This window comes from Bubalus kerabau, chromosome X, assembly GCF_029407905.1.
Source record: "Bubalus kerabau isolate K-KA32 ecotype Philippines breed swamp buffalo chromosome X, PCC_UOA_SB_1v2, whole genome shotgun sequence".
NCBI lineage: Eukaryota > Metazoa > Chordata > Mammalia > Artiodactyla > Bovidae > Bubalus > Bubalus kerabau.
Genome location: NC_073647.1, coordinates 48665170 through 48679275, shown reverse-complemented (window position 1 = coordinate 48679275; position 14106 = coordinate 48665170). Strand labels below are relative to the sequence as shown.

Sequence of the window (14106 nt, the reverse complement as noted above, 5' to 3'; positions counted from 1 at the left end):
CATCTGTGGTCTGCAATATGTCCCTCTTTCTCATGATATTCACTCAATGGTGGTTGTTTATTCTCTTATTGAGGGTCTATCACACCATGAGTCTGCCTGGGTCGCCTGAGATGCTCCGCCTCACTCGGGGTTCTGCCCCGCCTGAACCCGCTATACCCGGACCCAGCACCTCGTGACTTCACGCCTCACCTCATAAATCTGCAGGCCTGAGTCAGGGGGCGCAGGACAGAGTGGCGGTGAAGGCCTGCTACCGTGCAAGGTCTTTCTTCCGTCATCTCAGGCGCCCCTCCCATCGCCCGGGTCCTGGCTCAGTCTGCTGGCCGGAAGAGGAGGGACCAGTTTCCGCTGCCTACCCTCGTGGCTGGCAGCTTGCGACGCAGTTATGGGGTCATCCGTGTCCAAGGCTGCCCTCGGGGCGACCACCAACGAGCCCACAGAACCCGAGCAGAAACACCTGGCGGGTGAGTAGGCTCCATGGCCTCGCAGGCCCTGCTGCAGCCCCAGCCCCCCCCACCGGCCCCCCCACCAGTTCCCCCCCCCACCGCCCCCCCCACCAGTTCCCCCCCCCACCGCCCCCCCCACCAGTTCCCCCCCCCGCCCCCCCACCAGTTCCCCCCCGCCCCCCCCACCAGTTCCCCCCCGCCCCCCCCCAGTTCCCCCCCCACCGCCCCCCCACCAGTTCCCCACCCCCCCCGCCCCCCCCACCAGTTCCCCACCCCGCCCCCGCCTCTGCGCCGGGAGGCCACGGGCGTGGAGGAGGGTGCGTTCGCACTCCAGTGCCTTTGATTGAGCCTGGAATCCAACCTATCTATGGTCTCTTTAACCCCAAACGTCGAACTCTTTACACTTTCCGCCTGAAGCTTGGGACATAATAGCCAGCGGAGTAACAACTCGGTTTTCTGAGAGGGGTCTCATTCTTAAAGTTATCTGTTGCCCAGAGACTCCCTGTGGAGAAAGTATGGGGGTCTGTGTGTGTGTGCATGCTCAATCATGTCTGACTCTTTGTGCCGGAACAGTGGCGGATGGGGGGTGTGTGTGTGTGTGTGTGTGTGTGTGTGTATGTATGTGCATGCTCAGTTGTGTGCGACTCTACGCCAGAGCAGTGGTTTATGGGTGTGTGTGTGCACGCACACGCTCAGTCATCTCCGACTCTTCACTGGAGCAGTGGGATATGGGTGTGTGTGCGCATGTGCACGCATGTGCATGCATACTCAGTCATGTCCAATTCTTTGTGCCAGAGCAGAGGCGTATGGCTGTGTGTGTGTGTGTGTGTGTGTCTGTGCTCATTCCTGTCCGACTCTTTGCACCAGAGCAGTGGCGTGTGTGTGCGCGAGCTCAGTCATGTCCTACTCTTTGTGCCGGAGCAGTGGCATATGGGTGTGCATGTGTGTCTGTGTGTGAGCTCAGTCGTGTCCGACTCTATGCACCTGAGCAGTGGTGTTGGGTGTGTGTGTGTGTGTGTGTGTGCTCAATCGTGTCTGACTCTTGGCATTGGAGCAGTGGTGGATGGCTGTGTGTGTGTGTGTGTGTGAGTGCTCAGTTGTGTCCGACTCTGCACCAGAGCAGTGGAGTATGGGTGTGTGTGTGTGTGTGCTCAGTGGTGTCCAACTCTTTGCACCAGAGCAGTGGCATATAAGGGTGTGTGTGTGTGTGTGCACACTCCGTAGTGTCTGCCTCTTTGTGGTGGATCAGTGGCATATGGGTGTGTATGTGTGTGTATGTGTGTGCATGTTCAATCGTGACTGACTCTTTTCACCAGAGCAGTGGTGTATGTGTGTGTGCATGCATGTGTGTATGTGTGTTCATGCTCAGTACTGTCCAACTCTGTGCTGGAGCAGTGGCATATGGGTGGGTGCATGTGTATGTGTGTGTGCTGTCATATCTGACTCTGCACCAGAGCAGTGGCATTGGGTGTGTGTGTGTATGTGTGTGTGTGTGCTCAGTCATGTCTGACACTTGGTGCCAGAGCAGTGGCATATGGGTGTGTGTGTGTGTGTGTGTGTGCGTGCTCAGTTATGTCCGACTCTTGTGCCAGAGCAGTGGCAGATGGGGGTGTGCATGTGTGTGTATGTCTTTGTGCGAACTCAGTCATGTTCTAATCTTTGTGCCTGAGCAGTGGTGTATGGGTGTGTGTGTGTGTGCTCAGTCGTGTCCGACTCTGTACCAGAGCAGTGGCAATATGTGTGTGTGTGTTCATGCTCAGTCCTGTCCGACTCTTTGCGCTGGAGCAGTGGAATCTGGGTGTCTCTGTGTGTGTGTTTGCACGTGTGCACTCAGTTGTGTCTGACTCTTTGTGATGGAACAGTGGCATATGGATGTGTGCATGTGTGTGTGTGTGTGTGCGCGCTCAGTCCTGTCCGACTCTTTGCACCAGAGCAGTGGCGTATGGGTGTGTGTGTGTGTCTGTGTGTGAGGTCAGTCATGTCCAACTCTATGGTCTGAGCAGTGGTGCTGGGTATGTGTGAGTGTGTGCATGCTCAGTCATGTCTGACTCTTTCCACTGGAGCAGTGGTAGATGGCTGTGTGTGTGTGTGTGAGTGTGCTCAGTTGTGTCTGACTCTGCACCAAAGCAGTGGCATATGGGTGTGTGTGCTCAATCATGTCCAACTATTTTCATTGGAGCAGTGGCATATGGGGGCGTGTGTGTGTGTATGCTCGTGCGTGCTAAGTCATATCTGACTCTGTACCAGAGCAGTGGCATATGGGTGTGTGTGTGTATGTGTGCATGCTCAGTCATGTTTGACTCTTTGCACTGAAGCAGTGGCATATGGGTGTGTGTGTGTGTGTGTATGCACATGCATGCTAAGTCATATCTGAATCCGAACCAGAGCAGTGGCATATGGGTGTGTGTGTGTGTATGTGTGCATGCTCAGTTGTGTCTGATTCTTTGCACTGAAGCAGTGGCGTATTGGTGTGTGTGTGTGTGCTCAGTTGTGTCCAACTTTTTGCACTGGCTCAGTGGCATATAGGTGTGTGTGCGTGTGCGCACGCGTGCGCACATGCATGCTCTGTAGTGTCTGACCCTTTGTGTTGGAACAGTGGTGTATGGGTGTGTGTGTGTGCTCAGTCATGTCCGACTGCACCAGTGTGGTGACATATGGGGGTGTGTGTGTGTGTGTGTGCGTGTTCAGTCATGTCTGACTCTTTTTGCTGGAGCAGTGGCATACGGGTTTGTGCGTGTGTGTGTGTGTGTGTGTGATCAGTCATGTCTGACTCTGCACCAGAGCAGTGGTGTATGGTTGTGTGTATGTGTGTTCATGCTCAGTCCTGTCTGACTCTTTGAGCTGGAGCAGTGGCATATGGGTGTGTGCATTTGTGTGTTTGTGTGTATGTGTGCTCAGTCGTGTCCAACTCTTTGCACTGGAGCAGTGGCTTATGGGTGTGTGCGTGTGTGTGTGTGTGGGCTCAGTCATGTCCAACTCTTTGCACTGGAGAAGTGGCATATGGGTTTGTGCATGTGTGTGTGTATACTCATTCATGTCCGACTCTTTGCACTGGAGCAGTGGTGGATATGTGTGTGTGTGTGTGTGTGTGTGCATGTGCTCAGTCATGTTCGACTCTTTGCGCCAGAGCAGTGGCAGATGAGTGGGTGTGTGTGTGTGTACATGCTCAGTCATGTCCAACTCTTTGCACTGAGCATTGGCATATGGGGGTGTGGGTGTGTGTGTATGTGCAGAGTCATCTCCGACTCTTTGTGCCAAAGCAGTGGCATATGGCTGTGTGTGTGTTTGTGTGTCTGTGTGCGAACTCAGTTGTTTCTGACTATTTGCACCTGAACAGTGGTGTATGGGTGTATGTGTGTGTGTGTGTGTGTTCAGTCATGTCTGACTCTGCACCGGAGCAGTGGTGGATGGCTGTGTGTGTGTGTGTGTGTGCTCAATCGTGTCGGACTCTGTACCAGAGCAGTGGCATATATGTGTGTGTGTGTGTGTATGTGTGCATGCTCAGTCGTGTCTGACTCTTTGCACTGGAGCAGTGGCATGTGGGTGTGTGTGTGTGCATGTGTGTGTGTGCATGTGCACTCAGTTGTGTCCAACTTTTTGCACTGGAGCAGTGGCATATAGGTGTGTGTGTGTGCGCACGCATGTGCACACTCTGTACTGTCCGACTGTTTGTGGTGGAACAGGTGCGTATGGGTGTGTGCGTGTGTGTGCTCGGTCAAGTCCGACTGCACCAGCACAGTGGCATATGGGTGTGTATGTGGGTGTGTGTGTGTTCATTCGTGTCTGACTCTTTTCGCTGGAGCAGTGGCATATGGGTCTGTGCATGTGTGTGTGCGTGTGTGTGTGTGATCAGTCATGTCTGACTCTGCACCAGAGCAGTGGTGTATGGTTGTGTGTTTGTGTTCATGCTCAGTCCTGTCTTACTCTTTGCGCTGGAGCAGTGGCATATGAGTGTGTGCGTGTGTGTGTGTGCTCAGTTATGTCCAACTCTTTGCACTGGAGCAGTGGCATATGTGTGTGTGTGTGTGTGTGTGTGTCCTCAGTAGTGTCTGACTCTTTGTGGTGAAGCAGTGGCATATGGCTGTGTGTGTATGTGTGCTTGGTCATGTCCGACTGCACCAGGCAGTGGCGTATGGGTGTGTGTGTGTGTGTGTGGGTGGGTGGGTGTGTGTGCTCAGTCATGTCTGACACTTGGTGCCAGAGCAGTGGCATATGGGTGTGTGTGTGTGTGTGTGCGTGCACACGTGTGCTCAGTTATGTCGGACTCTTTGTGCAAGAGCAGTGGCATATGGGTGTGTGTGTGTGTGTGTGTGCGTGCACTCAGTTGTGTCCAACTTTTTGCACCAGAGCAGTGGCATGTGTGTGTGTGTGTGTGTGTGTGTGTGTGTGAATGCTCAGTCGTGTCCATATGTGTGAATGTTCAGTTGTGTCCAACTCTTTGCACTGAAGCAGTGGCATATGGGTGTGTGTGTGCACATGCACATGCTCAGTTGTGTCCAACTTTTTGCACCAGAGCAGGGGCATATAGGTTTGTGTGTGTGTGTGTGTGCACACGCATATACACTCTGTAGTGTCTGACTCTTTATGGTGGAACAGTGGCATATTGGTGTGTGCATGTGTGTGCTCAGTCATGTCTGACTCTGCACCAGGCAGTGGCGTATGGGTGTGTGTGTGGGGGTGGGTGGGTGGGTGTGCTCAGTCATGTTTGACACTTGGTGCCAGAGCAGTGGCATATGGGTGTGTGTGTGTGTGTGCACACACATGCGTGCTCAGTTATGTCCGACTCTTTGTGCAAGAGCAATGGCAGATGGGTCTGTGCATGTGTGTGTGTGTGTATGGGATCAGTCATGTCTGACAATTTGAGCTGGAGCAGTGGCATATGGGTGTGTGCATTTGTGTGTGTGTGCTCAGTCATGTCCAACTCTTTGCACTGGAGCAGTGGCATGTGTGTGTGTGTGTGTGTGTGTGAATGCTCAGTCGTGTCCATATGTGTGAATGTTCAGTTGTGTCCAACTCTTTGCACTGAAGCAGTGGCATATGGGTGTGTGTGTGCACGTGCACACGCTCAGTTGTGTCCAACTTTTTGCACCAGAGCAGGGGCATATAGGTTTGTGTGTGTGTGTGTGCGCACGCATATACACTCTGTAGTGTCTGACTCTTTATGGTGGAACAGTGGCATATTGGTGTGTGCATGTGTGTGCTCAGTCATGTCCGACTCTGCACCAGGCAGTGGCGTATGGGGGTGTGTGTGTGGGGGGGTGGGTGGGTGTGTGTGCTCAGTCATGTCTGACACTTGGTGCCAGAGCAGTGGCATATGGGTGTGTGTGTGTGTGTGTGTGCACACACATGTGTGCTCAGTTATGTCCGACTCTTTGTGCAAGAGCAGTGGCAGATGGGTCTGTGCATGTGTGTGTGTGTGTATGGGATCAGTCATGTCTGACAATTTGAGCTGGAGCAGTGGCATATGGGTGTGTGCATTTGTGTGTGTGTGCTCAGTCATGTCCAACTCTTTGCACTGGAGCAGTCACATATGGGTGTGTGCGTGTGTGTGTGCTCAGTCATGTCCGACTCTTTGCACTGGAGCTGTGGTGGATGGGTGTGTGTGTGTGTGTCTACGTGCTCAGTTGTGTCAGACTTTTTCCACCAGAGCAGTGGCGGATGGCTGTGTGTGTGTGTGTGCTCAGTTGTGTCCGACTCTTTGTGCTGGAGCAGTGGCCTATGGTGTATGCGTCTGTGTGCTCAATCTTGTCCAACTATTTGCATTGGAGCAGTGGCATATGGGGGTTTGTGTGTGTATGTGCATGCATGCTAAGTCATATCTGACTCTGTACTGGAGCAGTGGCATTTGGTTGTGTGTGTGTGCATGTGTGTGTGCTCAGTCATGTCTGACTCTTTGCACTGAAGCAGTGGCATATGAGTGTGTGTGTGCGTGTGTGCACGCGTGCATGCTCTGTAGTGTCCAGCTCTTTGTGATGGAACAGTGGTGTATGGGTGTGTGCGTGTGTGTGCTCGGTCATGTTTGACTGCACCAGCACAGTGGCATAAGGGTGTGTGTGTGCATGTTCAGTCGTGTCTGAGTCATTTTGCTGGAGCAGTGGCATATGGGTCTATGCATGTGTGTGTGTGTGCGCGCGTGCACGTGTGTGTGTGTGTGATCAGTCATGTCTGACTCTGAACCAGAGCAGTGGCGTATGGTTGTGTATGTGTTCATGATCAGTCCTGTCTGACACTTTGAGCTGGAGCAGTGGCATATGGGTGTGTGCATTTGTGTGTTTATGTGTGTGCTCAGTCTTGTCCAACTCTTGGCACTGGAGCAGTGGCATATGAGTGTGTGTGTGTGTGTGTGTGTGCACTCAGTTGTGTCCAACTTTTTGCACCGGAGCAGTGGCATATAGGTGTGTGTGTGTGTGTGTGTGCTCAATTGTGTCCAACTCTTTGCACTGAGCAGTGGCATATGGGGGTGTGGGTGTGTGTGAACATGCAGAGTCATGTCAGACTTTTTGTGCCAGAGCAGTGGCATATGGCTGTGTGTGTGTTTCTGTGTCTCTGTGCGAACTCAGTCTTGTCCTACTTTTTGCACCAGAGCAGTGGCGTATGGGTGTGTGTGCATGTGCAGAGTCATATCCAATTCTTTGTGCCGGAGCAGTTGCATATGTCTGTGTGTGTGTTTGTGTGTCTCTATGTGAACTCACGGAGAAGGCAATGGCAACCCACTCCAGTACTCTTGCCTGGAAAATCCCATGGATGTAGGAGCCTGGTAGGCTACAGTCCATGGGGTCGCGAAGAGTCGGACACGACTGAATGACTTCACTTTCACTTTTCACTTTCATGCACTGGAGAAGGAAATGGCAACCCACTCCAGTGTTCTTGCCTGGAGAATCCCAGGGACGGAGGAGCCTGTTGGGCTGCCATCTATGGGGTCACACAGAGTCGGACACGACTGAAGCGACTTAGCAGCAGCAGCAGCAGCATGCGAACTCAGTTATTTCTGACTGTTTGCACCTGAGCAGTGGTTTATGGGTGTATGAGTGTGTGTGTGCTCAGTCATGTCTGATTCTGCACCAGAGCAGTGGTGGATGGCTGTGTGTGTGTGTGTGTGTGTGCGTGCTCAATCATGTCCGACTCTTTGCATTGGAGCAGTGGCATATGGGGGTGTGTGTGTGTATGCATGTGCATGCAAAGTCATATCTGACTCTGTACCAGAGCAGTGGCATATGGGTGTGCACATTTGTGTGTTCGTATGTGTGTGTGCTCAGTCTTGTCTAACTCTTTGCACTGGAGCAGTGGCATATGGAGGTGTGCGTGCGTGTGTGTGTGTGCTCATTCATGTCCAACTCTTGGCACTGGAGCAGTGGCATATGTTTGTGTGTGTGTGTGTGTGTGTGTGTGTGTGTGTGTGTGCTCAGTAGTGTCTGACTCTTTGTGGTGGAGCAGTAGCATATGGCTGTGAGTGTGTGTGTGTGCTCGGTTGAGTCCAACTCTTTGCATTGGAGCAGTGGCATATGGGGGGGGGTGTGTGTATGCACGTGCATGCTAAGTCTTATCTGACTCTGTACCAGAGCAGTGGCATATGGATGTTCGCATTTGTGTGTTTGTATGTGTGTGTGCTCAGTCGTCTCCAACTCTTTGCACTGGAGCAGTGGCATATGGGTGTGTGCGTATGTGTGTGTGTGCTCAGTTGTGTCCAACTCTGCACTGGAGCAGTGGCATATGGGTGTGTGTGTGTGTGTGTGCATGCTCAGTAGTGTCTGACACTTTGTGGTGGTGCAGTGGTATATGGCTGTGTGTGTGTGTGTGAGATCAGTCACGTCTGACTCTGCACCAGAGCAGTGGCGTATGGTTGTGTGTGTGTGTTCATGCTCAGTCCTGTCTGACTCTTTGAGCTGGAGCAGTGGCATATGGGTGTGCGTTTGTGTGTTTGTGTGTGTATGTGCTTAGTCATGTCCAACTCTTTGCACTGAAACAGTGGCATATGGGTGTGTGTGTGTGTGTGTATGTGTGCATGCTCAGTCGTGTCCAACTCTTTGCACTGAAGCAGTGGCATATGGGTTTGTGTGTGTGTGTGTGCACTCAATTGTGTCCAACTGTTTGCGTCGGAGCAGTGGCATATGAGGGGGTGTGTGTGTATGCACATGCATGCTAAGTCATATCTGACTCTGTACCAGAGCAGTGGCATATGGTTGTGTGTTTGTGTATGTGTGCATGCTCAGTCGTGTCCGACTCTTTGCACTGAAGCAGTGGCATATGAGTGTGAGTGTGTGTGTGTGTGTGTGCTCAGTTGTGTCCAACTTTTTGCACCGGAGCAGTGGCATATAGGGGTGTGTGTGTGTGTGTGTGTGCGTGTGTGCATGCTCTGTAGTGTCTGACTCTTTGTAGTAGAACAGTGGCGTATGGGTGTGTGCGTGTGAGTGCTCGGTCATGTCCGACTGCACCAGCGCAGTGGCATATGGGTATGTGCGTGTGTGTGTGTGTCCTCAGTAGTGTCTGAATTTTTGTGGTGGAGCAGTGGCATATGGCTATGTGTGTGTGCTCGGTCCTGTCCAACTCTGCACCAGAGCAGTTGCATATGAGTGTGTGTGTGTGTCTGCATGCTCAGTTGTGTCTGACTCGTTGCACGGGATCAGTGGCATATGGCTGTGTGTGTGTGTGTGTTTGTTTGCTCTGTCATGTATGACTCTGAACCAGAGCAGTGGCATGTGGTTGTGTGGGTATTGTATTCGTGCTCGGTCGTGTGTGACTCTTGGTGCCGGAGCAGTGCAGATGGCTGTATGTGTGTGTGTTTGTGCTCAATCGTGTCTGACTCTTTGCCAGAGCAGTGGCGTATGGGTGTGTGTGTTCATGCTCAGTCCTGTCCCACTCTTTGCGCCTGAGCAGTGGCATATGGGTGTGCATGCGCGTGTGTGTGTATGTGCACTTTCTCATGTCCAACTCTTTGCACTGGAGCAGTGGCATATGGGTGTGTGTGCGTGTCCATGCACTCAGTAGTGTCTGACTCTTTGTGGTGGAATAGTGGCGTATGGGTGTGTGTGTGTGCTCGGTCATGTCCAACTGCACCAGAGCAGTGGCATATGCGTTTGTGCATGTGTGTGTGTGTGTGTGTGCTCAGTTGTGTCCAATTCTTTGTGCCAGAACAGTGGCATAGGTGTGTGTGTTTGTGTGTGTGTGTGTGCGTGTGCTCAGTCCTCCATTACTCTGTGCACTGGAGTAGTGGTAGATGGGTGTGTGTGTGTGTGTGTGTACTCAATCATGTCCAACTCTGCGCTAGATCAGTCACAGACTGGTGTGTGTGTGTATGTGTGTGTGTTTGTGTGCATGCTCAGTCATGTCTGACTCTTTGTCCCAGAGCAGTGGCATGTGGAAGTGTGTGTGTTTGTGTGTGTGTGCACGTGTGTGCGTGCATGCTCAGTCATGTCCAACTCTGTGCTGGAGCAGTGGTGTATGTGTGTGTGTGTGCATGCTCAGTCATGTGTGATTCTGTGCAGGAACAGTGGCAGATGGGTGTGTGTGTGTGTGTGCTCAGTGCTGTCCAACTCTGCAGCAGAGTAGTGGTGGATGGCTGTGTGTGTGTGTTGTGTGTGTGCACTCAGTCATGTCCTACATTTTGTACCAGAGCAGTGGCATATGGGTGTGTGTTTGTGCATTTGTGTGTGTGCGTGCTCAGTCCTGTCTGACTTTTTGTCCCAGAGCAGAGGCATATGGGTGTGTGTGTGTGTGTGTGTGTGTGCATGCTCAGTTGTGTCCGACTCTTTGTGCTAGAGCAGTGGCCTATGGTGTGTGTGTGTGTGTGTGTGCGCTCAATCGTGTCCAACTCTTTGCATTGGAGCAGCGGCATATGGGGGTGTGTGTGTGTGTATGTGTGTGCATGCTCAGTCATATCTGACTCTGTGCCAGAGCAGTTGCATATGGGGGGGTGTGTGTGTGCTCAGTCATGTTTGATTCTGCACTGGAGCACTGGCGGATGGATGTGTGTGTTTGTGTGTGTGCATGCTCAGTCGTGTCCAACTCTTTGCTCCAGAGCAGTGGTGTATGGGTTTGTGCCTGTGTGTGTGCATGCTCAGTCATGTCCAACTCTGCTCCAGAGCAGTGGCATATGGGTTTGTGCCTGTGTGCATGCTCAGTCGTGTCTGACTCTATGTGCTGGAGCAATGGAGTATGTGTGTGTGTGTGTGTGCTCAGTCATGTCCGACTCTTTGCACCAGAGCAGTGGTGTATGGGTGTGTGTGTGTGTGTGCTCAGTCATTTCCAACTCTTTGCACCAGAGCAGTGGTGTATGGGTGTGTGTGTGTGTGTGTGCTCAGTCATTTCCAACTCTTTGCGCCAGAGCAGTGGTGTATGGGTGTGTGTGTGTGTGTGTGTGTGTGTGTGTGTGTTTGCTCAGTCATGTCTGACTCTTTGCACAGGAGCAGTGGCTTCATAAACAGTCTGTGCTGTTGGCAATAGATGTAAATCCCATTGCTATTACAACCTTTGTAGCTGATTCAGCCTTTTGATCAACTCTTGATTTTGCTCTTTGGCTTCAAAACTATTCATTGACCTAATGTGCGTTGGTCTCCTGAAGTTTTTTCTTACCATCATGATAACGGGTGTTTATTGCAGCAACTACCAGTTCACCACAGTTAAGCAGATTAATTTCCTCTTGCTATATATATTTTCAAAGTTTCCTGAAAATTATTCTCAACAGGTCCCATATTAGATTCTGGGACAGTATATATAATCCAGCCCTGTGGTAGGATGTAACATGTACCAGGATTAACTTTTCAAAACCTGAAGGTTAAGCAATAATTACCAATGTTAAGGGTGCATGGAACCAAACAGGAGCACTTGAATCAGTACCAGCATAACTGAAAGATTCAGTCCAAAGACTGAAATCATGCTGAAGCAGAAATGAAAAGGTTGCAGAGGAAACTGCATAGAAAGAGGAATGAAGCAGACCTAAAGATAAAAAATATAGCAGAGAATCTCATTCTTCATAACCTTAAACATGGCATGAACATGTGTGCTAAGTTGTTTCAGTCGTGTCCAAGTCTGTGCAACTCTGTGGACTGTACCTGCCAGGCTCCTCTGTCCATGAGATTCTCCAAACAAGAATACTGGAGTGGGTTCCTATGCCCTTTTCCAGGGGATCTTCCCCACCAATAATCAAACCCATGACTCCTGTATTGCAGGGAGATTATTTACTGCCTGAGCCACCAGGGAAGCCTGCCAAACATGGCACAGCAACTGGCACATATTAGGCATTGACGCTGAGTATATATGTTTGTTGAATAAGTAAATCTTACTTTGCAGGGTCAGTCTGTCACTTTAATCCACTAGCATATTTGTTAAGCCCCCTCCTCAGTACCTGTCCTACTGCTGTGCATATGAAGATGCTGCATAATGGATAAGTGCTATGGATGAAGTTGTTTTAGAATGATAGTTTATAGATGGTTTGGAAAGCAAGGAGAATTTTTGAAGTGATAAACAGCAAGGAATCATTGCATGTTCTTCAGTAGGAAAACGAAGCAATGAGACTTACCTTTTGAGGGGCTGTAAAAGTCAATTAATTAATGGTTATAACCTTGAGGCAGGAAAGCAGAAAGCTGTTGCAATAAACCAGGTATGAGGCTGTGGGGAAGTGGACTAAAGAAGAAGAAGCAGTAAGAAATTAAAAGGTGTAAACCAAAAAGTAAGTCTTAGGGAGACAAAGCTCCTTACTGAACCTTCATGGAATGACACTTTTCTTGAGTGAGGCACAATGACATAATATTTAATACCTTGATCTTCAAAGTCAAACAAACCTTATTTCAAATCCCAGCCCTTCCACTGAACTACCTGTATGACCTCGAGCATGTTACTTACCTTCTTGAGTCTTATCCATTTATTTAACAAGTATTTTCCTTACTTCTTCCAACTTGGTATGTGCCAGCTACTGTGCTGGGTCTTGAGGAGACACTGGTGAGCAGAGTCAATGCAATCACAATCCTCATTAACTCTATGGAACAAATAGGATAAACAGTCATTCAGTGTCACCTACCATGTTAGTACCAGGTGACTCAGTGGTAAAGAATCCGCCTGCAATACAAGAGAAGTGGGTTTGACCCCTGGGTTGGGAAGACCCCCTGGAAGAGGAAATGGCAACCCACTCCAGGATTCTTGCCTGGAGAATCCCATGGACAGAGGAGCCTGGTGGGCTACAGTCTGTGGGGTTGCAAAGAGTCAGACATGGCTGAACAACTGAGCATGGGCATGCACAAATTTTACTATTGGAAATGAAGAAAACGTTTCAGATGATTCTCTTTGTCATGTCTCTGAGATTTGATTGCATCTGTATTTCAGGTAAAGTTACCGATTTTGGTTTTGAAATTTTTTTTCCTCAGTCTGTGTTTTAATGCTTGTCACTGTCTCTAATTTAGATCTGATCCAGTACATAAATGGAACAAATATGAGTGTTGTTCATCTGGCTGACATTCTTTCTGAGAAAACTGGTAGCAGCAGCTGGGTGGTGGTGTTCAAAGCCCTGGTTACTGTCCATCACCTCATGGTGTATGGAAATGAGGTGAGCATGGTGTATATTCCTTCCTTTTAGTACAAAGGACTGTCGGGACACAACTGCTGAAAATGCTCAGTGTGTTAGGGGCTTACTACATTTTGCTTCCATTCATGACAAGTGGGGAAAGTACATAGAAGTAGATATTAAAACACCAATTTTTCCATTTTTACTTATGAATTTCTCCTTGCAATCAGTATTTAATAAAGTATACCATTTTGCTAGTAGAGGAAGTATACCATGGAATGATATTTAGAGTCCAATATAATTTCTATAAATGTTTAAAATTCAAACAATATTTGTCCATGTAACAGGTATATATATGAAACTATAAATAAAATAGGATGCAAAGATAACACATGAAAATTTTGATAATGTTTCCTTCTAGGTAGGAGAAGTAAATTGAACTTGAGGATGGGACAAAGGACACTATTAACTTGATCTGTAAGGCTTTATGCCTCTTATTTTAAAAATAGAGTTGAAGGGAATTTCCTGGTGGTCCAGTCGTTAAGAATCTGCCTTGCAATGTAGGGGATGAGAGTTCGATCCCCAGCTGGGAAACTAAGATCCCACATGCCACAGGCCAACTGAGCCTGTGCCACAGCTAGAGATTCGGTGCGCCACAACAAAAGATCCCGTGTAACAAAATGAAGATCCATTGTGCTGCAACTAAAACCTAACTCAGCCAAATAAATAAATGATAAATTCCTGCCAAAAAATAGAACTGAAGGAGATATGTGCAAAAGTTAGCAGTTGTCATTTCTGGGCATTGGGGTCCAGAGATGTACCACAGTATTCTTTTTATTTTTCCATTAATTGAATTGTTAAATAATTTAACATGAATGATTAAAATAATTAATCCTATAATTGCCACTGACCCTTGAATACCCCAGGTTTGAGCTGCACAGGTCCTCTTGTATGTGGCTTTTTTCCATTGTAAATACTACAGCACTACGATATTCATTCTTGGTTGATTCCACAGGCATGGATGGAATCACAGTTACAGTGGTATGGCATCTACAGATAGCTGACTGTAAATTATATGTGGGTTTTATTCCCTGGTGGCTCAGCTGGTAAAGAATCCACCTGCAATGTGGGAGACCTGGGTTTGATCCCTGGATTGGGAAGATCCCCTGG

General features: G+C 49.4%; 1 protein-coding gene across 1 annotated transcript in view; it reads left to right on the top strand.

The window, feature by feature from the left end:
* Window positions 1–382: 382 nt before the first annotated feature.
* Window positions 383–14106, top strand: part of LOC129639997 (phosphatidylinositol-binding clathrin assembly protein-like) — a 40589-nt gene continuing 26865 nt past the window's right edge. The window contains exons 1-2 of the mRNA XM_055565272.1: window positions 383–461; window positions 12836–12978. Coding sequence (XP_055421247.1) covers window positions 383–461; window positions 12836–12978 — 222 coding nt within the window. The remainder of the gene's footprint in view (window positions 462–12835; window positions 12979–14106) is intronic.